Source organism: Sinocyclocheilus rhinocerous, unplaced genomic scaffold, assembly GCF_001515625.1.
Source record: "Sinocyclocheilus rhinocerous isolate Xijiao unplaced genomic scaffold, SAMN03320098_v1.1 scaffold1256, whole genome shotgun sequence".
Classification (NCBI taxonomy): domain Eukaryota; kingdom Metazoa; phylum Chordata; class Actinopteri; order Cypriniformes; family Cyprinidae; genus Sinocyclocheilus; species Sinocyclocheilus rhinocerous.
In genome coordinates, this window is record NW_015646445.1 from 172,302 (window position 1) to 198,482 (window position 26,181).

At 34.2% G+C, this 26,181-nt stretch overlaps 4 protein-coding genes across 6 annotated transcripts in view; 2 read left to right on the forward strand and 2 right to left on the reverse strand.

Moving 5' to 3' along the window:
- LOC107707838 (zinc finger CCCH domain-containing protein 13-like) overlaps window positions 1-5,140 on the reverse strand; it is a 28,831-nt gene extending 23,691 nt beyond the window's left edge. The window contains exons 1-10 of the mRNA XM_016511929.1: window positions 4,993-5,140; window positions 3,846-3,998; window positions 3,577-3,686; window positions 3,368-3,482; window positions 3,152-3,263; window positions 1,601-1,728; window positions 1,428-1,472; window positions 1,128-1,303; window positions 842-1,042; window positions 205-360 (exon numbers count right to left, since the gene is read on the reverse strand). Of these exons, the coding sequence (XP_016367415.1) occupies window positions 205-360; window positions 842-1,042; window positions 1,128-1,303; window positions 1,428-1,472; window positions 1,601-1,728; window positions 3,152-3,263; window positions 3,368-3,482; window positions 3,577-3,686; window positions 3,846-3,989 (1,187 nt within the window). The 5' untranslated portion in view covers window positions 3,990-3,998; window positions 4,993-5,140. The remainder of the gene's footprint in view (window positions 1-204; window positions 361-841; window positions 1,043-1,127; window positions 1,304-1,427; window positions 1,473-1,600; window positions 1,729-3,151; window positions 3,264-3,367; window positions 3,483-3,576; window positions 3,687-3,845; window positions 3,999-4,992) is intronic.
- A 1,152-nt stretch (window positions 5,141-6,292) lies between these two features.
- Window positions 6,293-11,124, reverse strand: cpb2 (carboxypeptidase B2 (plasma)). The gene is made up of 11 exons (XM_016511930.1): window positions 10,997-11,124; window positions 10,257-10,332; window positions 9,918-10,042; window positions 8,810-8,918; window positions 8,604-8,705; window positions 8,371-8,475; window positions 7,923-8,033; window positions 7,621-7,711; window positions 7,109-7,311; window positions 6,926-7,010; window positions 6,293-6,829 (listed from the first exon to the last, which is right to left on the reverse strand). The coding sequence occupies exons 1-11, from the start codon at window positions 11,071-11,073 to the stop codon at window positions 6,630-6,632; spliced, it is 1,284 nt and encodes a 427-aa protein (XP_016367416.1). The 5' UTR covers window positions 11,074-11,124; the 3' UTR covers window positions 6,293-6,629.
- A 1,253-nt stretch (window positions 11,125-12,377) lies between these two features.
- alg11 (ALG11 alpha-1,2-mannosyltransferase) lies at window positions 12,378-22,195 on the forward strand. Of its 3 annotated transcripts, XM_016511934.1 has the most exons (7): window positions 12,378-12,483; window positions 13,037-13,258; window positions 14,621-14,992; window positions 17,839-18,410; window positions 19,646-19,963; window positions 20,127-20,137; window positions 22,146-22,195. In XM_016511934.1, exons 1-5 carry the CDS (start codon window positions 12,437-12,439, stop codon window positions 19,927-19,929), a joined length of 1,497 nt encoding a protein of 498 aa, XP_016367420.1. In that variant the 5' UTR covers window positions 12,378-12,436; the 3' UTR covers window positions 19,930-19,963; window positions 20,127-20,137; window positions 22,146-22,195. The 3 variants fall into 3 exon arrangements, with proteins under 3 accessions (XP_016367420.1, XP_016367419.1, XP_016367418.1); XM_016511933.1 differs by lacking the exon at window positions 22,146-22,195 and having other exon boundaries at window positions 20,127-20,381; XM_016511932.1 differs by lacking the exon at window positions 22,146-22,195 and having other exon boundaries at window positions 19,646-20,381.
- Window positions 22,196-22,530: 335 nt separating this feature from the next.
- Window positions 22,531-25,973, forward strand: spp2 (secreted phosphoprotein 2). Its single transcript, XM_016511942.1, has 6 exons — window positions 22,531-22,635; window positions 22,852-22,973; window positions 23,144-23,266; window positions 25,065-25,172; window positions 25,510-25,555; window positions 25,645-25,973. Exons 1-6 carry the CDS (start codon window positions 22,578-22,580, stop codon window positions 25,770-25,772), a joined length of 585 nt encoding a protein of 194 aa, XP_016367428.1. The 5' UTR covers window positions 22,531-22,577; the 3' UTR covers window positions 25,773-25,973.
- The last annotated feature ends 208 nt before the right edge of the window (window positions 25,974-26,181 follow it).

Genomic DNA, 26,181 nt, shown 5'->3' on the forward strand with positions numbered 1-26,181 from the left:
ATACACACATACACACACAAGTTTTAGAATTGAATAATTTATTTAAAAAAATGATTTGACTAATGATTTGGTGACTTGGCCCTTTAACTCATATCAAATTCTTTCAAAACTCATGGATATCTCAAAGATATGTCAAAAGTGACTTTGCCCTAATCTGTGAGATACTGGATTAACATATAATCATTTAAGCGCAGCTCTTCTCACCTCTGCTGCGAGGACTGTTTTTGGGAAGTGGGTTTAGGGGTGGATGACCTCCTTCTGGCTGGGGGTGACGCTTCCCTTGAGGGTGGGGAAAGACTTCCAGAACGTTCCTCTGATGTTATTGAGCGTTTGGCTTTATGGGAACTATCAGACCGGTCCCTGCAATAAAAGAAAGGTTAAAAGATTATTATGTTGTTTTGTTATTTGTTTTCACATACACTGATAAAACAGGGATGATCAAATGTATCTGGGCCAGCACCACCAATATTAGCAAATACAATACATTATGACAATAATCTATTAGTCTTGTCATGATTCCAAAATCTCAGTAGTTGGCACCAGTAGTCTCTGTACTAATTTCAGTACCAGAGCAAAAAGTAGTGGAACACACTCCCTCTCAATCTCAGATTGGCCAAAATTCTCAACACTGCAAAAACACATCTTAAATAGAAACCTCTGACAATTCAGCACAAACATAAACATGCAGGGGAACATGTCAAAGTAGCCGTCTCTTAGCGGGTACCGATCAGACCAGAAAGTCTGGTATAGTCACATTTAGGAAAATGTACACAATTTGTACCAAATTTCACTAGTTTATGATACTTTATGTTTTATGGATTTCTTTTGAAGGTGACTATACCTGCGTTTTTCCTTTTTCTCTTTGTGTTTCTCTGTATCTCGTCCTCGTTCTTTGCCTTCTTTAGGTTTGTCCTCACATTTCTCCTTGTTCTTGTGTTTATTTTTGTGCTTCTTCCCAGTCACTGGGATCTCCACAGGGACAGGTGGAGGAGGACTGGGCGTTCGTGGCCCTTTTCTTTTGCCATGGCCACTCTTAGATGACCTGGTCGAAAAAAATAAAAGAGCAGTCAAGTATTTCAATTGACAAACATCTGTTTCTAACTACATGCTGATTTGCATTTTCCAACCTGCTGTCTGTTTCCTCTGCCCTGGTCTGATCAGAAACTGGAGAGGAAATGACTGAGGAAGTAGAGGACTTCTTCTCTTTCTTGCTGGAGTTGCCACCCTTCCCTGCTCTATGTTTGGGTGAGCTGGATTTACGGGACGAGGGTGACCCCTTAGAACTGCTGTGCTCAGGGGAAGCCTAAAACAGATCAAGACCACACCAAAATAAAACCCCAGAGATAACAGTTTGCATTAAAAGCCTACATAATACATAAAGTCTCAATTAATGTTCACTTTAGTATGTCCTTGTTAAAATAACCTACCCTGTCCTTTGAAGTATTACTGGTCCTGGTCTTAGGGACTGGGTCCTATTGAGAACATGCATGCCATTACTATAAGTTAACCTGAGTTAATAAATTCAGGTTAACCAACATTCACTTTCGTTCAATATTTGGAGTTTATGCAGCAAAACCTATTATAATTTTATGCAATATACCTCTTTCTTGATGACGATCTCCTCTCGTTTGTCCATGTTCTCCTGTTCCAGCTTCATCAGCTCACGCTGAATCTTCTGTCTCTTCATCTCAAGAGATAACTCGTAATCGTAGTCCCCGTTATCAGAATCTAGTAAAATCAATGACAAATATAAAACTGCAAGACTAAAACTGACAGGGAGACAACATAAGAAAGAGAGAGGAAAAGACTGATATGCATTCAATCAAAACCCAAACATCAATCATCCTTGTTTGCTTTTAAACACAAATGAAAAAGAATAGTTCACCCAAAAATAACAATTCCGTCATCATTTACTCACCTGCATGTATTTCCAAATTTATAACTTTCATTCATCTTCAAAATGCAAATTAAGATATCTTTAATTTTGACTTTTATTTTAAGCACAAGAATCAGCACAGTTAATTCTTGTGCATCAACCAAGTACGGTTAAGATACCGTTTACCATATTTGATGTGCTCTATGTATGCGAGTTGATCAGTGTTTATATCTGAATAAAAGCCTAAAATATTTTTTTTTTATATAAACTTGGATTACAATAGGATTAACTTTTTAAAGCATCAAAGTTTTGGTGGAATGAACTTTCAATGGAGGGATAGAAATCTCACAGGTTTCATAAAAAAAAAAGATTTCATTTGTGCTTAACATTAAATAATAACATTCTGGATTTGGAACAACATTAGGGCGAGTTATTAATGACAGAATTAAAACTTTTGGGTGAAATGTTCCTTTAAAGTGCCCCAATTATGCCATTTCAAATATTGCCTTTCATGCAGTGTGCAATGTAGCTGTATGTGAATGTAAACGATCTGCAAAGTTCTAAAGCTGAAAGTGCACGATAAATAAAAGTTATTGTCTCCCAAAATAAAGAATAGATTCTGAACAGCTGAAACGAGTCGTTAGTAATTCGAATCCCACGGTGTCGTCAGTAGAATGACGTGTTTGTGGGCGGGGTCAAGTTTTTCGCTGCCAGCCAACATAGAACATAGGTGCGCATTATGCAAATGTGCATAATACTCATTTGCATAATGCGCGCCTATGTTCTACGTTGGCCGGCCACGAAAAACTTGACCCCGCCCACAAACACGTCATTCTACTGACGACTGCTTCTCTAATCTCGGGGAGTGTTCAACGTGGGATTCACAAAACGATTGCTGTTGAAAGATGGCTCAGTACCCTGTTTATTTGAACCAGCTGCTCCACTGAATCACAACCTGTAAGTATGATAAATAATAGATGTTTATATTTTCCATAGAGCATTCAAAATACAGAACTATTGAAATAGGTGTATGTTTAGAGAGACTGAATCTTTGAACTGCTTCGAACGAATCGTTTGAGAATCGCTGGAAAATCAGGTGATATTAAATGCATATTTTGAGAAAACGAAAGCGTTTTTTGACCTTGCATGCATGTAATCCTATTGTAGAAGACTCCCAAAACAATATTAGGAACCGTAAAAATGGCATAATGTGGCACTTTAAATTATTTCTAATCACATGCATCAATTTTATGGGTACTTTGGAGAATCTTTTACCTTCACGACTGGCTTCCCAATCTGCGGTCTCCTCCTCACTAGCTGGAGTGCGTTCCTTTGTGATTTTAATATCCTCTTTCTCTCTGCGTCTGGCTCGGGATGAATCTCGCTGCTAATGAGAAAAACAAATTTTTTCAATGTCAAAGAACTTCCAAATTTTATCAACAAAAAGCAAAACTAATGAAATTTGAACTCCAAGCTGTTAAAGCGTCGTACTCTGGTTGTGGGTGATGTGGGCTCGTCTGTATCTCTTTTCTGTGTGTCACCATCTACATCCTGTCTCTTATTCTTCATCCTCTCCCGGAGATCCCCAGTGGGCCTCTCGGCTGACCTGCACAGCAAACACACATGTCAAAAGTCAAGCATTTAGCCAGGTATTGGAGCATGTACACTTATAAAAGAGCATCTCTTCAATAGATTCGCACCTGTTGAATGTTTCAGAGAAGCCTTTTCCTCGTGATGGGGTTCCATGTGTGTATCGACACGTGTTCCCGTAACTGCAGTTCCCAGTCTTTAACCAGTTTCTACAATGAGTCTGCAGGGAAGGCAAATGGGGCTCATTCTTTTTCACTCATACACTTTACAGAAGCACTTTATCAAAAACAATGTGAGCTACCTAGACACAGGTAATACTGTCTAGTTAGGCAGCACACTAGGTTTTTAAAGCACAACAGTGGGTGACCAGTATCCCTACCTCTGCTGCATTACTGGCCGTGCTGGGCCCGAGTCTCTCAAACACGCTGGGCCTGCGGGAGGGGGTGGTCGTGGTCGTGCTACTGCTGCTGTCCGATATGGTCTTCGAATTCTCCACTGTAACCTTCCGCCTGATTTTGGACATTCTGCAGGGCTGCGTTAGAAAAACAGCAAGGCACCAGTATTATGAAGCTGAATGCAGTGTTGTACTCATTTGAGTCAAAGTCAAGACCGAGACCAAAAGAGCATTGAGTTTGAGTCAAGAAGACCAATTACATGACAAGAACAAGAAAATATGGTCTTGGACTCTGTCTCAACCAAGACATTTACATTTTTGCATTTGGCAGATGCATTGCATTTTTAAGGTATATACATTTCTATCAGACAATATGATCTTGGACTTGGTCACGACCTCAGCCTACAGCATAAAATACAGATTATGTATTTAATGTTCTTCAATGAGTAGGTTTCCACACTTTTCACCTGACCAATGAATGTCCATTACTTTTCCAGTCATTCATGACTACTGCATATGCATTTTTAAAAATATTAGGCTATAAAGAGATTTCTGAGGAAGATTTATATACAATAACTACAATTAAAAAAATAAAAAAAAAACACATGATAGTCTACTTATTTGTGCACAAAAGTATCAAAACTTTTTATTTTGATTTATATGCAGCCCAATGGATGATTATGCTTTCTGATCCTCCATGCAGAGCTATTTACTACCACCACACAAGTTCCCATGTTTTAAATTTTATTACATTTCCGTGACTTTTCCAAACAAAAAAATACTAATTCCCTGATATTTCCTGGTTTCTCATGGCCGCGGGACCCCGAACATTGTAAACATTAGCACAAGCACTAACGTTACATTATTCACATTCGTACAAACGCGATTATACCAGCCTCTCTCTATAACGCGCATTAACACAGTTATAGCTACTAGTACGGCATACGAGATTTCACCAATAAAGGAGAATACTAATAATTTGCGTGTTTTAAGCTGTCATTTATTTGTAGGGAGCCGCGGTAAAGAGTCGTACGAGTGCCGCGCGGCCTACACTGATAACACAAGCCTCCACAAAGACCCCGCTGAAACTGCTGCTGAAGAAGCCGTGAACAAATACAAACAAGCGCTTTACCCGAATATGAATGATGCGTCAAGTCCAGTTTCACAGACTATTGGGGATAACCTCCTAATCACATGCAAAACTCTTGCAAAGCGGTCTTCCTCTTAGCCGCCGTCATGATGCTTGCGAGACAGCGCAAACTCCACACACTACCACTGAGGAGAGGAGGATTATGGGAAACTGGAGGTCTGGTCTTCAGATTGTTTTAAATATCTTGTTTGTCTAAAGATTTAATAAACTCTTCCATTAATAATAATAATAATAATAGTATTTTTTCCGACTGTTATTTTCATATCAGGCATTAAAGGATTAATGGTGGGGAAAAAATGAAACAATTTGATTCTTTTAACAAAATAAAATTATTGAGCCCATCATCCTAAACTGCATGTATTTAAAATGGAATTGTCTCTGTGTTAGTCATCAATGATAAATAACATTACTGACTAGTTTTAGATAGGCTTTAGATTGGCTTTACAGAAATTACTTTACGGATCTACACTAAAAATGTTTATCTAAAACCGTGCTTCATGTGGTAACATCTAAATGATTTTCTTAAAGCCAAAAACATTATTTATCACAGAATCAACCTATTACAATGATAAAATTGATTAAGATAACAATGGTTAAGAGATATAATAGCTGGTTACCACTTCTCAATAACATCATTTTTTAAGTTAATTTTGGAGGCCACCCTTTTTTGAGGTATAGTGTTTTATCTTTTAAATTAAGCTGATCATTTAAGGTAAATTAAGGCTATATTCAACTACACAACTTGTAAAATTTAGTTAATTTTCCAGTACTGCATATGTAATAATGGCAATGTATACCGTATTTAACTCTGTTCTTTTGCTTTTGCAGAATAAAAGACAACAGAAGATTGGACGATTTGTTTCATCTTTCAAAGAGCTGTTTATACATTTCCAGTTCAAACTCTAAATGAAATATTATATGAAATATTAATGAAATATTATCAAAATAAAACATTTTGAACAGAGATTGATGATATTTAAGTTACTACATCACTGCAGTCACGATTCTGGTACAATTTGGTGCAATATTTGTGTGATATTTCTGATATGACACAGGATTAAATTGCACATAAATAGGTTAAGCAAAACAAATGTGTATATGTCTGAAAACCTTTTATACACCTTTAATACACATACGTAACTGCAGACATTGAATACGTTGGCAACCCACAGTGTAATGGAGAGTTTGCAAATAAACTTTTATTGAAAGATGAAGCAGTAAACTGTATTTAGGTATGACAGCAGCTACATCACAAACCGTACATAATTTCATAGCGTTTGTATGTTTTCTATGTTGTATGTTTTTATATAGATAATGTTTCAAAACTCTTATGTGCAAAGGAAACTAAAAGTATTAACTCGAAAAATGTATATCAAGATGTGTTTTACTGTGGTACAAATAGCTGTGTATTAAACTATGAAACTACTCGATACATTTGGATACACCTACACACACACAAAACAATAACCTCACTCTCAATTTTTTTTGTTTGTTTATTATTATTATTATTGTTTATTACATACATGGCATTTTTGACTATTGACTAACTGTTGCTGTTTAAGTTTTTAAGTACACATTTTGTTTAGTCAAGAGTAAAAGTTATAGTGTGCTCAGGTTGTTTATGGAAGCTCTTCATTGAGTTTCTTGATCACATGTAAGGCTATGATCTTTGTTGCCAGCAGAGCCTCATTACAAGCCTGAGGGATAAAGCTGGGAGGAAGAAGAAACCCATATCGACCACGATCCTGAAGCTCAAAGGTGAAGGAATACTTTATCCCAAAATTATACGCCCAGTCATCAGAACCTCCTGGGGCTAAATCTAGTAAAAGAAAAACACAGAATATTTATACAACATAGAAACAGGGAAACGTTCAAATACAGATTGTTGTATTCTAAAAATAGACAGAAAGCTTACAAATGGTTTTTGCACCAGGACCATATTTATAGTTATTCCTGTAATATCTGCGTATCTTTGTTGAGGCCTCCTTAACAACTTCAAACTGTCAGAAAGAAACACAAATATGCTTATAATTTTTTTTTACTTTGATTATTTACTAGTATGGCCTGCTACAAATGTTCCTACATTAACTTCACGCACCAGCTCATTGTGGTTTGGAATCTCATCATAGGAACAGGAGTAAGGAAACAGGAGCATCTGAGAGTAGGAGTGAATGGAGAGGTACAGCTTGACTGTATCCTTATGAGAGCGCAGGAACCGTGCCACAGCCTGGGTCTCTGGTTCAGACTCCGGGAACTGACCGCAATATGTAGGATCACATGGATTATCGGAGGCTCCCTTTGCTGTAGAACACAGTGGATGAATTAAACCAGGAGAAATATCAGTTCTAAACTAAAATGTCCTCAAAAGTAAAATGATAACTGTATTGCTGCATCCCAATTTGAATACTACCCGTCCTAAATAATATTTAAAATTAGAACTGGACTGTCCCAATTCGTGAAGTCCCCAAAGCGTGACTATACGATTGTGCTACACATGCAAAAGTATGTACTTTTCTTCACAAAAAGTGCATAAACAAATTAGGACACAGCTTTTTTTCTTTCTTTCTGTTTTTTTTTTTTTTAAATGAAGGTCCAGTATTTGGCACCTACTGCACCAGTTTGCATCAAAATTTCTGTTCAGATCGGCTCCAAAACAGTCGCTGTCTTTGTTACTTGAGCGGTTTTTCCTCCACATACGATCCTGTTTGGGTAAATAATAAATAAAAGCCATGAAGACTCTTTTAGAATTATTTTTAGAATAAGTACTGTGCTAAATTTGGATCAAGCAAAAGTCTGTTTTTCTTTAGTTTTTTTTTTACATTTCAGGGAAATTTAAAATGCACAACTACATGTACTACTACAATTCCAACACTTCAATAATAATAATAATAATAATAGTTTTATCATATTACTGTTGTCCATGTGTACTTGTATCCATCTGGGTTCATGACTGTCAAGATGTAAACGTCCATATTGTTCAAAATCTCTGTGATTTCCGTGTTCTGGTTGTAAAATGCTAGTGCCTGAAGAAAAAAACAAAAACAAAAAACAAAACAAAAAACTAATCCAAATTGAATAAAATTTCTAACATGGCCAAAACTATGCTATGCGGCCACTCTAGTGCACTAACCAAGATCTTGAAATCTGCATCTAAGATACAGATACAGTTAATACACAGTTTAAACATGCAAGCTCAAACAGATGTAGGACACTTCAACACACGTGCAAATGGAAAATAGAGATTTGTAAAGTGAAATGGATTAAGTACAAAGAAGTTGGAGAAGAAGTTGAGTATGAAGAAAGTGTGGTTTAAAGCACACCATGCTAATGCTAAAAGGAGATTAAACACTTTATACTTACGTAATTGACAAACCACATGCAAAAGGCCGGAGCGATCCACTCCCGCGCATGAATACCACAGTCTATCCACATGGCCCTCTTCACCTCATCCCTCCTGCCAGAAAGCTGCAGCATGATGACAGACAAACAGACATTTTAACTGTGAATGTGTCTGTAATGTGTTCTAAAAACAGACATTCAAGCAACGCTCAGATATCTAGTATATAAATCCACCTTAAATACAATGAGAGTACCTTCAGAACATAAAGTGGTCGTTTTTCAGAAGATGACCCAATAAGAATAACTTTCACCATGTCTGAATGGTCTTGCTTGGTCTTGTTTATCCAGTAATAGATCTGAGACAAAAGTTTGGTCAAACTGTGTATGAATTTAAAAAGAACAATTTTCAGTTAAACGAATGGAAAAGTTGAGGTGAATTTTCTCATTTTTGTCAGCTTACATCTTCTAAAGAATGATATCTCTCATAAAACACGCCTCCACTCCGGGGATCCGATGAATCATTTTTGGTCTGCATCTCAATTAGTGCTGGAGTGTTTTCCAAAAGCGTTCTGCAAAAATATCAAAAGCACAAATTGAGTTTCAAGGCTTTGGCAATTGTATATAGTTTGAATATGTTGTTTGTTTTGTATTTTTGAGTACACAGATATGTATATTTTTGCTATGTAACAAAGAAATGTGTACAAACTTGTGTTAAGTTTAATAAAATGTTGATCACAAAAAAAAAAAGTTGAGTCTTATGATTTAAGGAGTTGCTTGTAGGTTTGTCAACATATGCATCTTTTAGGTAATAAAAGTAGTAAATATAAATGTGAATAGACATTTAAATAATCCTTACACTTGTTCTAAAAAAGTTACCTTAACCCTCCTGTTGTGTTGAAATCCGGGTGCTACTTTTATGTTGGAATCAAATTGACCCCCGCCCCCCTCCAATTAGTTTTCATGCAAAATATCACCAAATCTTCAAATATTTACACTAAAAAAAACTAAAGATTCATGTAAACAAAAAACAAAACAAAAAAACTCTATTGTAGCTTGTCAAAAACTAATGTAATATGTGAGTTATATAATAAATCCCATCTATTTTTATTGTGTTATTTATTGTTACAATTTGATCCACATATTTTTATGTCCAAAATCAGTTAGTTAGTTACTTAGTTATGACTATTTAGTGACTGAGGTACAAATAACTGCAAGTAAGAATGAATAGTAGCTAATGTTAAATACCAATACCACTGGTACTGAATTGAATTCTTCAGTGTTGATTTTTGGCAAACTGCATAGAAAACAATGGGGGTCAAAGGGGGTGGGTGGTGTTAAAATAACCCCAACACAAAAGCTGTAACAAAACACATCTATGTGTCAAAACTCTACATTCATAACCCTTAATGAAAAAAATGTCACAAAATATCAAAAAGAAATAAATAGTATATCCATTTTTCAAGCAATTAAGCAATGAAATCAATTGTGGGTCAAATTGATCCCAACACAACAAGATGGTTTAAAGTTCCTACAGTCTTCATTCCACCAAATTAACCAGCTTTACTTACCTATAAGTAATGCCATGTTTGCGTAGGAGTTCAGTGACAAACTCCACACTTGTTGACTGAATGTAAAGGTGAACTTCAGAGTTTGTTGTAATGTAAATGGGTGAAGCAGGCTGCCACAATTCTGTCTGAAAAAGAACAGAACATGAGATTACATGTTAGCCGAAAAACTCACAGGACCAGCCTGAGGGTCAGTTCAATAAATCAAATCAATGAACAGCAAATATTGTGAAGGCTATTTGTACTCAGAACCTAGAGTATTACATCTCTTAGCAAATTTGATATTCACAATCATGCTCTGACAGAATGCCAGTCGATAAATGTCAACAAATAACCTCTTACCTCATTGTGACTTGTTAAGTTTTGCACTGTGTCCACATGTTCCTGTGTGGCTACGGTGATGGACAAAACCTGGTCACTGTGTGTGAAGAGAGAAACAGCTGCAATCATTTACTGTAGTATCATCTACATCTAAAAAAAAGTCTGATTTACGATATATAAACATCAGTTCTTATTTCTAGCAATTTTTTCTCATAATTCTGAGTTTACATTTTGCAATTTTATTTATCTATTTATTTATCTATTTTTTTTCTAAGAAAAATTCTCATCATATGCAAATATTTTTGGTACATAACTAATACTAACAGTACTACATAATTGCACATAATTATTCACAATAAACACTTCAGCAGAGAATGTACCATTTTCTGTTTATTTCAAACTTTTGGTTGTCATAACATCTCAACTATTAACAACATGTGCTATTCTACTTGTAGTAATCGTGAAGCTATATGTTATATATCCACATTTAATAGATGGAGATACAAACACTGTATCTATTATTATTCTTTTACCAAAGAAAATAGTTTTAAATGTTAAATAAAAAACAAATCATACTGTGAGATCCCATTTTTCTACGTTCCACGTTTTTCACCTTTTATTGTTTAAAGTGAGGTTTTACATTGATTACAATAAGTTAATGCTGACATACAACAGAGATCTGATTTCAGTCTTGGGTGTTTACAGCATCAACTTAAATATATGATTGCATAATGCATAATTTTAGGAAAAATATGACTTACTGTTCCGATTTGCAGATACACTTCTCAAGGAAGATGTTAAAACATATTAAGTAAACCAGTTGTATTGGGGGCCTCATGTTTTTGTTCTGTCTCCCAATAGTTTGTGCAATAATGTGGACAAGGTACGAGGCCAGTATTGATCTAGAACTGTTTGTTTGCTGGTTAAACTTTACTTTGAATTAGCTGTGTGTAGATTATATTTTAAAACATTCCAAATGGTTGTTTATAAAATATATATATGAGAACTGCTGTATCATTTTTTTTTAATTAAGTATAATCAGAAAACAAATGGTGTCATTTCATCTCAACTGTTAAGAACATTCTTTCTCTGCGATTAGCAAAACACGTAGGCTAGAACTCAACCATAAATTAAACCTTAACACTAGGTGGCAGCCACTGGCAAGTGTTATTATTTTATTTTATTTTTTATTTTTTAAACCAGATTATCGTTTAGGCTCCAGACCAGCAGATGGCGAAAATGTCGTTTGCCAACAGCCATTAAATCGCCAGAAGAAGTAAAAATCAACATCTGGTTAATTCAGTTGAATAAAATCGGAATGGGGGGAGAATGTATAATTGGATATGAGATTTTTTGTTTGAGCGTACATTCCAGGTAAGAATAGGTGAAGAAATGTCAGCATCGTATGATATCCTGAATAGGACTCCACAAGGAAGTGTAATCAGTCCAATTATATTTAATGTAATGATTAATGATATATTTGAAAGAGTTAAACCAAGAAAAAAAATAACAGTTTTATGGAAGACACAGAAAGTAAGAAGTAATGATTTCTAGATTAAGGATGGGTCACACAGGACTAAATTCAACACTTGCATTAATGGGGAAGCATGAAAATGGTATGTGTGATGAATGTGATGTTTTTGAAACAGTAGAGCATGTGCTCTTTAAATGTCGTAAATATGAAGATCAGCGTAACAGTCTTTTTAGCAATATAAGGAACAGACCAGTAATTTGCTCAGATTCTTCATCAACTCTTAAAAGTATATTGTCGACAAAAACTGATAGAGAAGACCTGCTAGTAGAAATTTATACATTACTGTACAGACTGAAAATAGAGGGTATAATCGTATAATTTTGTTGGGTACCGGCACTTATCGGGATAGTAGGAAATGAAAAAGCGGATAAGTTAGCAAAAGAAGCTTTAAAGAAAAACTTGGTGGACGTTAAGGTACCTCTGGGAAGAAATGAGATAAAATCAGTAATTAATACATTTCTTTTTTTCTTCTTTTTTTTTTCTTTCAGTACAGATTCATCACCCATGTGCGCAAGATATACAGTAGGTGGCGGTAATACTCCTAAGGAGTGAACGGCCATTGAACAAAAAGAAAAAGAAGAAGAAGAAGAAGAAATCAACATCCGACCAGTGGTAAGCGCTTCCGGGTTGTGACGAGAGACGTGTTGCGTTGTCATTTTTGAGGAAGATGTCAGCGCACGATCACCTGTCTTTCTGTCTGTGCGATTTAATCAGGTAAACATTGTAAATTATTTATTCATTGTGTAGATTTTAAAGCCAATGCCTGATAAGTGAGCTCCTCCGAACTCTTGTTGCTACAGGACGAATGTTTAATAAAATTACTTGCTCAGTTCATTTTCTGTTTTGATGAATAAATGAAAGAATCAATGTATTTTTTTAAACATGTATGTATATTAATCTGCAGCTTTGTATTATTTTAATACTTCAGACATTCCCAAGTGAAATTGGAGCCAATATATTTTCTGTTCATGTTAAAGGAAACAAGCTATTCACATGTATCATTCATTTGTCTCATACCGATTCATATATATATATATATATAAGTATAAAATAAAATAATTAGAGGAGAAGACAAAGAACTTGTTAAAATATTACAAGAAAAGCTGTAACAATGTACATTTAGAATTAGTTTTGAGATCTTATCTAATCATGTACTGACTTTTAAGGCCTATTTATAGTTGATTATGCATTTTGATATGAAACATTGTATGTAAAGGGATATTAATTAGAAAGATGTATTATTGTATGTGGTTTTTGCCTTCCACAGGTTACTGTGGTCACTGCTGTTGCCATGTTTCTATCTGAGTCTTGTCCTGACAGCCATCCTCTTTCTCTTCATCATGGGAGTGAGATCCTGGCTGCAGATGAAGAGGAAGAGCAGGAGAGCTCAGGACGGCTGTCCCGCCGTGGCCTTCTTCCATCCGTACTGCAATGCAGGAGGAGGAGGAGAGAGAGTGCTGTGGTGTGCTTTACGTTCTCTTCAAAACAGGTCAGATATTTCAGCTCTTAAGAGTCTGCCATTTATTTGGCCAGACATTTATGGGTCAGTGACAAATAGGAAGTGAATGCATGCAAAAAAATCTAAATAATACAGATAATAAACAGTAATCCAAAATTTAAAACATTTTATACTATATTAAAATTGTGTTATGTGTATATTTCTTAAGCTTGATGACTATTTTCAAGTTATTGATTCTAGTCACTAAAAAGGTCATACAAAATATTTACATAATTATAATTATTCCATATAATTAATAATGACTGGCAAGTATTAAGTAGTCAGAAGACTTATCGTAAAATCTATTGTAAAATTATCATGCCTAACTACAATAACTACAATGTTATCAGCATGACTAGAACCTATTAAACTGACTGTTACTTGGCTACAGGTGGAATACTATACCATGACTTTCAAAAAATATTTACATTGACCTCTACTTATATGCATCTTAATATTATATTTCAAGTGAAATATATAATACATCATTTAAAAAATAATACAATATATAATAATGTATAAAATACATACAGAACATTATTTAGTAATATATAATATTAAATACTGTCCCACAAGGCATGGAAATTTACACCACAGTGTATTTGGAACCAAAAAAAAAAAAACATACTGGACAGACTTGCTTACTTTTTACACAAGTCCTTGTCCCTAGATTACTGCAATGTTTTTTTCCTGATTATTTCCTGATGTATGCTAAATGGAAAGATATATTTGTTTTTTATTTGTTTATTTTATATATTTTTAGAAATTGTCTTTTTATTGTAAGAGTGAACAGTTGATATTTTGACTCTCTTAAGCATAATATTGTCTTAAAATATAAAAGATAATTTTTTTTACATTATGTAGGTTAAGACTGTGTAGTTGAATCACTAGGCATACTTTAATTTAAAAGCTAGTCTTATAATTAGAATTTGCCGAGGACAGCGAAGTGAGCATGGCATGTCACTGACCCTTATATAAATGTATTAAAGGGGTCATATGATGCGATTTCAATTTTTCCTTTCTCTTTGAAGTGTTACAAGCTCTTGGTGCATAAAGAAGATCTGTAAAGTTGCAAAGACTAAAGTCTCAAATCCAAAGAGATATTCTTTATAAAAGTTAAGAGTCAACCACGCCTACCTAAAACGGCTCGTTCTAATACGCCCCCGCATGTCTACCTCACGATGTGGGAAGATTTGCCCAAATGTTCACGCAAAGAAAGAAGGCGTGACTTTTATTCTCGTGTTTGACTGAACTCTTGAATGCTTAAATCAGCAGGGCTGGACTTCAGCATGAAATTAACAAAATATAAAAATTCTGGATTCATACCCTATTTAATCCCCTATATTTATGTAGGTACCAAGATGTTTCCTTCGTGGTTTACACGGGTGATCAGGGCGTGACAGCAGAAGAGATTTTAGATGGAGCGCGGCGGCGCTTCAACATCAGACTCCCTCGAGCCGTTAAGTTTGTGTTCCTGAAACATCGTCTCCTGGTGGAGGCCAAACTTTACCCACACTTCACCCTTCTGGGGCAGAGCGTGGGCTCCATCTTCCTGGGGTGGGAGGCCTTAACTGAGTTTGTTCCAGACCTCTACATTGACTCAATGGGCTATGCCTTCACTCTACCTGTGTTCTGTTATCTGGGTGGCTGTCATGTGGGAAGCTATGTGCACTACCCAACCATCAGCACTGATATGCTGTCAGTCGTTCGAGAAAGAAACCCAAGGTTAGTCAAGAAAGTCGAATTAAATGTAAAAGTTGAATGTTTAGTAGTAGAGCTGCACGATTAATCGTTAAAAGATTGCGATCTCGATTCAGACACCCACGTGATCTGATTTCTAAATGGCAATGATTCGCCCGTGTCTATAAAACCTTTGGAAAAACTAAGGGAGAGAGAGAGCGCGAGCAGTTACTAGGTAAGAAATAGCTTCACAAACAGTCTTTTCAGCTACACAGTGTCGTGGAAATTCTGACTAATAGTAATAAAATAATTGTGAAGACTGAGAATGAAAAACTAAACAGAGTTTTGTCTTTGTCTTGCTTTAATTCTCTGCAGAGAAGTGATCTGTTTGACACACAGTTGAAGCTGTGAGCAATAGAGATCACAGCCCAGTTTTTATAGTCAAAAGTATACATTTCAAAATCCCTCATCTAACCAATGAAATGGCTGAATTACATCACCCCATGGTACCACTTGCTAAAATGTTGATGTCTGGTTATTCTCAAAGCTTGTTCGTTCCTGGTACACAACTTCTCTGAAAATACCTCATTCACTCTATTGGTTACCATTGAATACTTATTGAGTACTGATTAAAGATTACATTCAAAAGATGTATGTAAGATAAATGTATTAAAGTGAGATCAGTGCAATCAATGCAAATTAAAAAAATTCCGCTACACTAGTATTATTTCATTCATGTTATCACAGAAATACTGGGATGAAAGTTTATAGTTCGGATATAAATTTTTTATTCGAATATAAATATTGATGTATATGGTCGTGCTCAAAATAGAGCAAGGCTTCTTTTGAAAGTAATTGGCGCTTCAAATAACATTTGTGTTGATTGCATCGACAAGTGATTGTTTAAAAATTTATTTGTCATTGAATCATTGATTCAAGAGATTCCTTCAAAAACGCTGATTCATCCAGTAATGAAACAAGTGAAGTATTTGAGTAATTGAATCATTCATTTAAACCACTTTTTCATCATTTTAATATTAAAATGGGTCTATTTAATATATTTTAAATACATATATTAGGTTATATATTAAAATGTTTAAGAATTCATTCAAATTAATTAAACGCTTTTAAATAGACTGCAGCAATTAATATTTTATCACACATTATTTTGTTTAGTTCAGAATTGTGGGAGAATCGTGATCTCTATTTTAGACAAAAAAAAATTGTGATTCTCAATTTATCCAGAATCGTGCAGCTCTAATGATTAGTGACTTAAAAGCTTAGTTTTGTGGCTGATGCAGAGGTTAAAATAACTCCATAATGACTCAATTGTAGTTCAGAATGGACCATATTTACTTAATGAATATATTTTTGGTCTTACTGTGCGTAATGAATTAGTGCAGTAGTTCTAAACCAACTTACAACAGGGCTTCAGTATAATTTAATTTTTTTAATTAGACAAAATAAAATATATTTAAAAAATTGTATTTTGTATTTTAATTCACCCCCTAAGCATTTTTTTAAAATTTAAATCCCACTTGAAAAACCTGGATATATGAGGAAGCCTAATTTGAAAGTGTGATTTCTAGTCCTGGAAAAAAAGTCATGCAAATTAATAAAATCTTAAAACTTCATATCCATTGTTATGATTATACATTTTTGTAATCATGCCAACCTCTAAAATATTTTATCAGGTAGAAATTATGCATGAAAAATATTCCTTAGCCAGTAAATCACCACTGGAAATGTAATATTACCCTTTTTTTTTTTGTTAAATATTCTTTTTCACTCAAACAATATGTCACATTACCGAAGTAAAATGTCTTCTAAATGGTGCTTCATGTTGTCTTGAACCATTATTAGCATTAGCTTTCTGATAAGCATTTTTTTGGTCTCATAAATACATCTCTTGCAGTATGTTTTCCAGATGTTATGTATGTTGCATGAATGTGTATAATTATATTTACATACACTACGGTTCAAACATTTGGGGTCAGTATACCTTTTTTAATGAATAAATGCATACTTTTATTTAGCAGGGATTCCTTATATTGATCAAAAGCAAAAGTAAAGGCATTTATCCACCTTATTTTTCCCGTAAAAATGGGTGTGGCCATTTGTAAATTTGATGGGTTTTTTTGCTTCCGGTCTCATTCGCTTCCAGCTATTTTTAACTGTACAAAACCGCTCGTTTTGCTGCCTGAAATTGCAAATTGATGTGTCTTACCATATTATTTTAATGTATTATCTAAATTATGAACACACTGGTTGCTAAGGTGTTGCTATGCGGTTGCTAGGTTACCCAGAGTGTTAGTGCAAACAGTTTTACCGTTTACTGCACATTGTAATTCTTCTCGTTATTTCCCTATGACGGCTAATGAACCGGAAGTCTCGCCCATAGGCTTACTTCCACGTTAAAGAATAAGGTGGATAATGTTTACAAAAGATTTGTATTTCAAATAAATGTTCTTTTGAACTTTCTACTCATCAAAGACTGCTAAAAAAGTGTCACGGTTTTCACAAAAATGTGATGCAGCACAATTGTTTTCAACATTGATGATAATAAGATTTTTTTTCTTAAACAACAAAAAAGCATATTAGAATGATTTCTGAAGGATCATGTGACACTAAAGACTGGAGTAATGCCAGCTTTGCATCACATGACATTTTAAAATATCAGTACAGTTCTTTTAAGTTGGAATAATATTTCCATCATATTACTGTTTTACTGTATTATTGAAGAAATAAATGCAGCCTTGGTGACTTCTTACAAAAACATAAAATTCTTACTGACCCCAAGCTTTTGAACGGTGGTGTATATACAGTATAATTGGCCTATAGAAATCTAACATGTATAATTCCATATATGCATTCTTCTATCTTCATTCTAGGTTCAATAATGCAGACTACATCTCCAGTAACCCTGTACTGAGTGCCATCAAAGTGATCTACTACTGTGTCTTTGCGCTGCTGTATGGTCTGGCCGGCTCCTGTAGTGACGTGGTCATGGTAAATTCCACCTGGACTTTAGGTCACATTCTGGCTCTGTGGCGCGCTCCTAACTGCACCAGTGTGGTCTATCCACCATGCGACGTTCAGGCCTTCCTGGACGTCCCTATTGTGGATGAAGAGAAGGAGAGAAAGAAGTGTCACTCTGTGGTCTCTGTGGGTCAGTTCCGGCCTGAAAAAGACCATCGGCTGCAGATCAAGGCTTTTAGAAAGCTTCTGGACAGGAAGGGGGTGGAGCCTGCCGGGCGAGAGACCGTGAAGCTGGTGTTGATTGGTGGATGTCGTAACCAGGAAGATGAAGAAAGGGTGCAGATGCTGAAGGGATTGTGTCTGGATCTGGGTGTGGTAGATAGAGTGGAGTTTAAACTCAATATCCCATTTGAAGAACTGAAGAAAGATTTAACAGACGCCACAATCGGGTTGCACACAATGTGGAATGAACATTTCGGTATTGGTAAGAAATATCATGCTCTCAGCAAAATCTCAAAACACTATACAGATTACTTAAAAAAAAAAAAAAAAGATTGTTTATGGAACCATAAATAAATTAGTAAATATTATACAATAAATTGTTTTTTAATTAAATTATTTTTTACAATTGAATTAATTTTTTTTACATTTAATTAAAATGTTACTTTCTTTAAATTATTTTGTAAAATTTAATTTAATTTTTTTTAACTTAATTAAAATGTTACATTAGTTAAATTATTTTGTAAAATTGAATTAAAATAATATTTTATTAAAATTTGAAATATAATAGATTAATAGAATATTATATATATTATACACATTATGCATTGTAAAATGTTTTTTTTTTTTTTTGTTAGAAATAATTGAAATTGACAGATTATTTTTCTCCACAGGGCATATTTGCCAGTGTTATTTTAGTATCATTGATATTACATTTTAGTTTTCGGTAATATTTTGAATTAGATTTCATTGTATATTTTCTGTTAATCTCTTTCATTTTAGTTTTATCATTTTTGTCATTTATATATATATTTCTTTAAATGCCTGTATAGTTTTTATTTATATTTATTGATTAGTTTTAGTTTACTGTATTTTTAGTTATTTTAGTCTTTTTTTAAGTTAAACTAAATGAAAATAAGAAATGTTGCCTTGGCAATTAGCTAATATATATAGCTAATAGTAATATATTTTAGTATACAGGTGCATCTCAATAAATTAGAATGTCGTGGAAAAGTTCATTTATTTCAGTAATTCAACTCAAATTGTGAAACTCGTGTATTAAATAAATTCAATGCACACAGACTGAAGTAGTTTAAGTTACATTTGAGTTTTCGTTAATATTTTGAATTAATTTCATTTTATATTTTCTGTTAATCTCTTTCATTTTAGTTTTAGTTATGTAGTTGTGTTTTGGACATTTATATATATATATATATATTTAAATGCCTGTATAGTTTTTATTTATTATTATTTATTCGTTTTAGTTGTTTTAGTCCTTTAAGTTAAAATAAATAAAAAAAATAAGAAATTAAGAAAATAAATTGTTGACAATTAGCTAATATATAGCTTCATATATATATATATATATAATTTTTTATTTTTTTCAGGTAACACAAATGTTTGTTTAGGGTTTTAGTTTCAATTTTAGTTAACTAATAACCCTGATATTTCCCTGACCGTTACACTGAGAATTTCTCATCTTCTCCCACATGTCCGCAGGTGTAGTGGAGTGTATGGCTGCAGGAACTATCATTCTGGCTCACAAATCCGGTGGTCCCAAGTTGGACATTGTAGTTCCCTATGATAACGGTCCAACTGGCTTCCTGGCAGACGATGAAGACAGTTATGCAGATGCCATGGAACGAATCCTTGCTATGACTCCTGCAGCTCGATCAGAGATCCGACGCCGGGCGCGTCTGTCCGTCACCCGCTTCTCAGACCAGGAGTTTGAAGGCTCATTTCTTTCAGCCGTGGAGCCTCTAATGTCAACACTAAGACTGTGAGTGATCGAGGAGGGGGTCATGGTGACTGACTATAGTGGTATAGTTCAGTCTAGTTCACAAGCGTGTGCTGGCCCCATAATACAGACCCCAAATCATTCCTTGTCTAGAGCAGAAGTGAGCACTTCATACCTGCCTGTCTTGTGAACATTTGCTCTTTACGTAACATCACTAAGGTAAGGGAAAAGCATCATGGGAAATGCTAGTTCTGGTGAGACGCCACCTTTTGCTTTAACTTAATGACAGATTGCTGCAAATTAACAGAAAGAATTAGATTTTGTTTAATTTAAATGCAAACATGCAGTTTTTTCTTCATATCTGTTATATGTACATTATATATGATAAGAGTACAAATGTAATAGCTTTGTTTTGTTTTATTGTAAAAGGTTTTAGAGGGTTACACAACAAGACTAATGTATCAAAAAAGTGATGTTTCTCTTGGAAGATTCAAATTATGCTAGTGCTTTATGTTCTTTCTTTTTTTTTTTTGCAATAAATTATGAGTGAGTAGTCTGGAAATATAAACAAAATGCTTGTCCTGTTTGATGGAAAATAAACTGAATTCACTATTACCACATAATTTTAAGTAGTATTTTTTAAGTAGTACCGTTATTACATTGGAAAGCTGTGCTCGGTTCTCATTTTTGTCACATACAGCTGTCCAAACCTTTTCCACGGTTAACCAACCTCCAGTAACAGAATTGGTTTTACATAATAACTGCTGTATACAGAAAAGCTGTCCCAGGAGCACAGATTCTGAGTAAGGGAAGAAGTGTTTGTCTGTCTAGACTAGATAGGAAAGTGAGAGAGAGGCCAAATTAAACAGCGCATAGTATCTGGGAAAAGAGGAGGGAACGGAGAGGGTTGAGGGTATTTAAACAGCTAGTAACAGAATTTTTCTTCAGCTTGTTATAAAACCTAACAATCAAATAAATGAAACAAGTACACTTTTCTCAAATACTACTGAAAGTTCATTGTACTTAAAAGAAAAAAAAGTTATGTGAACTCAATGACTGTTCAGGAGAGTGAATGTTGAAATTGTGTTATCTGTATTTTTGCATAAGATTAATAGGTGAGATCTCTTAAGTGGTTTTAGATTTGATGCAAATAGTTGTATGCAGTTTTATCAAGTTACACAAGCTACACAAAGTATACTGATTTATAATAATTCATATTAAGAAATATTCTCTTTTTTTGTGGACTCGAACTGAACAAGCTCACAGTACATAGTAGATTGGTTTTAAACTTTAAGGCAATTGTTTCCTAAAACGGTTAATCTTAACTAATATTGGGTATTACAGTGTGCATGTGTACTTTCTAATAATAATAAATATACTACTATACTAATATACTGTACATTATAATGAAATCTCTTCTGCTCACCAAGGCTGCATTTATTTGATCAAAAATACAGTAAAACCCTAATATTGTAAATTATTATTAATTGAATACATTTCTTATTGAAAATTCAGCTTTGCATCACAGGAATGAATTAATATATAAAAATAGAAACAGTCATTTTGAATTGTTATAATATTTCAGAATATTAAGCTGTAATTAAAAAAAAGATTATTGGACTACATTTTACAAGAAAATACCATTTGAGATAAAATGTCATTCAATGTGCTACTTTGAAATCAATTGTGAAATTTACTAGCAAAGTATGAGTTAAAATAGTTTCTACAACATTATTTTTTCATTGAATGCTTCAAGGAACAAGGCTATTTTTCATAACATGTATTAATTGCAATATTTGTTGCCTGAAACAATAATTCTGCCTTATACATTTTTGCTGTTTCATAATTTTTGTACTGTTTAATATTTGATGAAAAGCCTATGATAGGCAATTTAATAACAAACTCCATTGTAACACTCCACATAGTGTGGCAACACCTCCGTTATTAGGACATGGTGTCACAACTGTCAACATGTTCAATAACTGTGTAATAGTTCAAATGTGTTTAACAGACTATACAGAAATGAACCAACCTTGAGAAATATTCACAGAAGTAAGTGAAAATTAGCTGCAACAATTCATGATTACAATCATAGGAACTTGGAAAAGGAGTAATAGGAGATTCTCAGAAACTACTAATGGTTAAGAAAGCAGAATTAGATGTCTGTTAACTTCGCTTTTTCATGAGTCACTGATTTGATTTCACTGTCAAGAATAAATATTGATTTCTTCCTCTGTTCAGCTATATTTGCCACTTTTTCAGATGCAGGAGAAAATCAGAAAGAAAATGTTTATAAATAAATGTAACAGATGCATCATTCATGCAGACACTTCTCTAAATCCAGGTGGATCCAGGTGGATGCTGCACACTGGTGGTGGATGAGGAGATACCCCCTGACAATGTAAAGCGCTTTTGAGTGCCTAGAAAAGCGCTATATAATTCAAGTACATCATCCAAAATGGTATGTTGTAATTTTGCACAGTCGTTTTTAAATTTTTTGTTATCAGACCATATTCTGGGTAAAACAAGCATTGGGTTTGCATGACAAAGTTCCTCTTTACCCAGATGTGCACGAACAGGAGAGAGACGCCAAATTAAACAACACCTTGTACACGGAAAAGAGGAGGAGAATTAGAAGAGCCATCACAGTTAAAAAAGGACTGTTTGGTAGGAAGAGTGTCCAGTGTGATTGAAATGAAAATGAGGTGCTGTGTTTTTCTCTTTCTGCTCCTGCAGGTTTTGGGAGGTTTAGGTGAGTGCGGTCTTGATGTTGATTATTAGCACAGACTGTAAGACATAAGGAATAAATATGTAACAATACAAACAATGGAAACATGCAGCTTTCATACTTTGCTAAAATAAATGTCAGTAGTCTAACGTGCTGACTTTTAATCTTAAAAGTCCTTTTTTTGTGGATTTAGTTGTAAATCATTAAATAAGTAACATGACCTCTGACATGCAACCATAGGCTTCCCTCTGTTCGAGCTCAGCTCAAAAGCAGATGATACTCTGCAGATGGCGCTCAATCAGATTAATGCACGCATTGCCAGGAATCACCTCTACAGAGTGTCCAAGGCATCTGTAAAGAGGGTCAGTACACACTCTTACAACAACTCTTTTATACATCTGGCAAAACTGGTGACTAGCGAGGATCCAGTCATCAATGAAAGACCAGTAGACAAAGTATAACGAATGAATAGTTTAAAAAAGCAACTGCCAAAAATACTGACTGCTGAGCATTTGCCTTTATATACCTTAAGATTGTTCCTCTGGGAACGAACACATTTGATCTGCATCTGAGGTTTGGCATCAGGGAGACGGAGTGTCAGAAGAGCTCTGGGGTCGATCCTCAGGGCTGCATGTACCGCAAAGGTTTTTTTGTGGTAAGTTATCTCAAGGTATTCATATCACATATGTATGGACATGATCCAGGTTTGCCAATAGATTGTAATAATTGTACCAGATTTGTGCACCATTGATAATTGAATTAACACCTTTTCAATTGCTTAAGCTGAATAGTGGAAGCAATGGATGCAATATGTGAATATTCACAGAATTTGTATAAACTGATGGGAGTGGTTTTAATTTTCAGTATAAATTACCCATAAACATGTCATCACACACATTGTCTACAAACATTAGATAATCAGTGTATGAAACAACAGCTATTTATAATTTATATACTCATATTTTTTATTTTATAGGTCTTGGTAAAAGACTGCATTTTCCAATGCTGAGAATTTTCAATATATTTATATAATAATGTTTTACTAATTTTGGTCAAATAAATGCAGCCTTGATGAGCAGAAAATACCTTCTTTCAAAAAATTTTTTTCTATCACTAGGTCTAATTTTTCAAATATTAGGTCACTTAAAAAAAAAAAACTGCACACAGTTCTCCTAACACTGTAACAAAAAATATTTAAAATTATTGGAGTATGTTTACAAGATAATACTATATCAGTCTTGCTACTGTAAATGTTCACATTTAATCTTCGCTATTTACAATTAATTGTAAAATTGACAAGCAATTTCTGAATGGTTTCTACACCAATCGTTTTTTCAGTGTATTTTTCGCCTTGGCACAGCAGTTAATTTTGAATCGAAAAAGCACTAAAACTTCCAAAACACATAATAAATGTCTCTTCATACATCTCAAATCAGGTCATTCTTTACAACAATAGTAATGTTTGTGACCCAACAAACACACTTTATCACTCATAAAACAATGACCTAAAAAACACTAACAACAGATAGCATTACACAATGTTTTCTTTTGTAAAATTTCTTTACAAAACAGCAAGTTTCCCCATTTTTATAGACGTAATGAAATTGAAAGACTAACACTTGTGTAGGTATTAGGTTTAGAACATATTTCAATATGGTATTACTGTAGAAATGCAGCAAATTGCTGTCTTACTCAGTTTATCCACAGATACTATTGCGCTTACTGTGTGAAGAGATTTGAAAATTGATCCAAGTACTGAGAAATTGGCCCTAGCAACTGTTACAAGCTATACCGACCCCAAACATTTGAATGATAAAAACAAACAAACAAAAAAAAACTAAAAAAAAGTTTTATGTGACTGCTGAATTTGATTGATATATGAATAAATAAGCTTTCCATTGATGTATAGTTTGTTAGGATATGACAATATTTGGCTGAGATACAACTATTTGAAAATCTGGAATCTGAGGGTGCAAAAAAATCAAAATATTAAGAAAATCGCCTTTAAAGTTGACCAAATGAAGTCCTAAGCAATGCATAGTACTTAGCAAAAATTAAGTTTTGATATATTTATGGTAGGAAATTTACAAAATATCTTCATGGAACATGATCTTTACTTAATATCCTAATGATTTTTGGCATAAAAGAAAAATTTATAATTTTGACCCATAATTTACAAAATATCTTCATGGAACATGATCTTTACTTAATATCCTAATAACTTTTGGCATAAAAGAAAAATATATAATTTTGACCCATACAATGTATTGTTGGCAATTGCTACAAATGTACCCGTGCTACTGAAGACCAGTAGTTGTGGTCCAGGGTCACATATTTTTAAAATGTGTATATTAACAATCCTTTGTAGAAACTTGCATAATGGTTAGTAATAAGTAATACTGATCTTTTTTCATGAATCTTTTTTGATTCTTTTCCATACCCTTGGGGTGTAGTCGGAGGCAGGGTGCTATATCAGAGCCAGAGTGAGTCAGGACATCACTCGTATCATCTCTCTCAGATGCACAAAGGCCGACAGCTCCAGCTCTGAGTCCAGTGAAGAGGTGAGTGTCAACATAAAGAAAAATGTATTTCACCAGGAGCATCCAAACATTACCATGAGAAGATACGCACCAAAATGTAAGTGTCTAGTAAACAAGCAAGAAGGGCTAGAAAGAAAGTGCACGTTTGCATCAGTAAATATAATTTCATTAAAAACTATTCATTGACTATTGTGCAGAAGTATGTAACCTATGTCAAGGATAGTTAAATATACGGAATAATAATGTTTACATATAGTGCTTATGTAAATTTTATTTTCATTTTAAGTAAATTAATTTTAATTTTGAAATGCATGACTAAACAATGAAGTAATTGCCGATAACTTTTTTCCGCCAACAGGGGGGGTTAGGATTATACTACGATTTAAATCATTTTGGGACTAGAGGTAAATAAACTTGTCATCTTTCACACTTGCATATTTGGCATATTAGTATTGTGATCACAATGTTAATAATGCTTTTGACATATTTGTAGACCGCACACATTCAACTTCAGCACCAAGCATTATCATGGCTCCACCAATACGTGCGGGTCATCATGACAACACTGAAACCAACCATGTTCGTGGAGACCATTTCGACAATCACCTGCCATATCACTGACCTGCTGGATGAAATCACATGAAGACTCTTCATACAAACATTAAGGTGCTACAAACAAAGCGAAATGAAACTACTGTACTAAGGGCCAATAACTGCAGCCTCCACTGAAACATGAAACTGATTATTCACTGTATGTGATATGAATACGAATACCTGCTGGCATTAACCTCCACAAGAAACCCAATAAAAAACAGAAACATGGATGATATCAACATGTATAATTTCATTTAAAATTACACATTTTGCAGAGGGATATGCAGAGCATGATGTTCATTGACCTTTGATGGATCATGACCGGATACTTTAATAATTTAAAATTAACTTCAGTTAGTCACTTCTCAACCACCTGAAAAGTTTCATGATATTGTAAATACATTCAATAAACAAATTCTTCTTAATGAAATGTGGA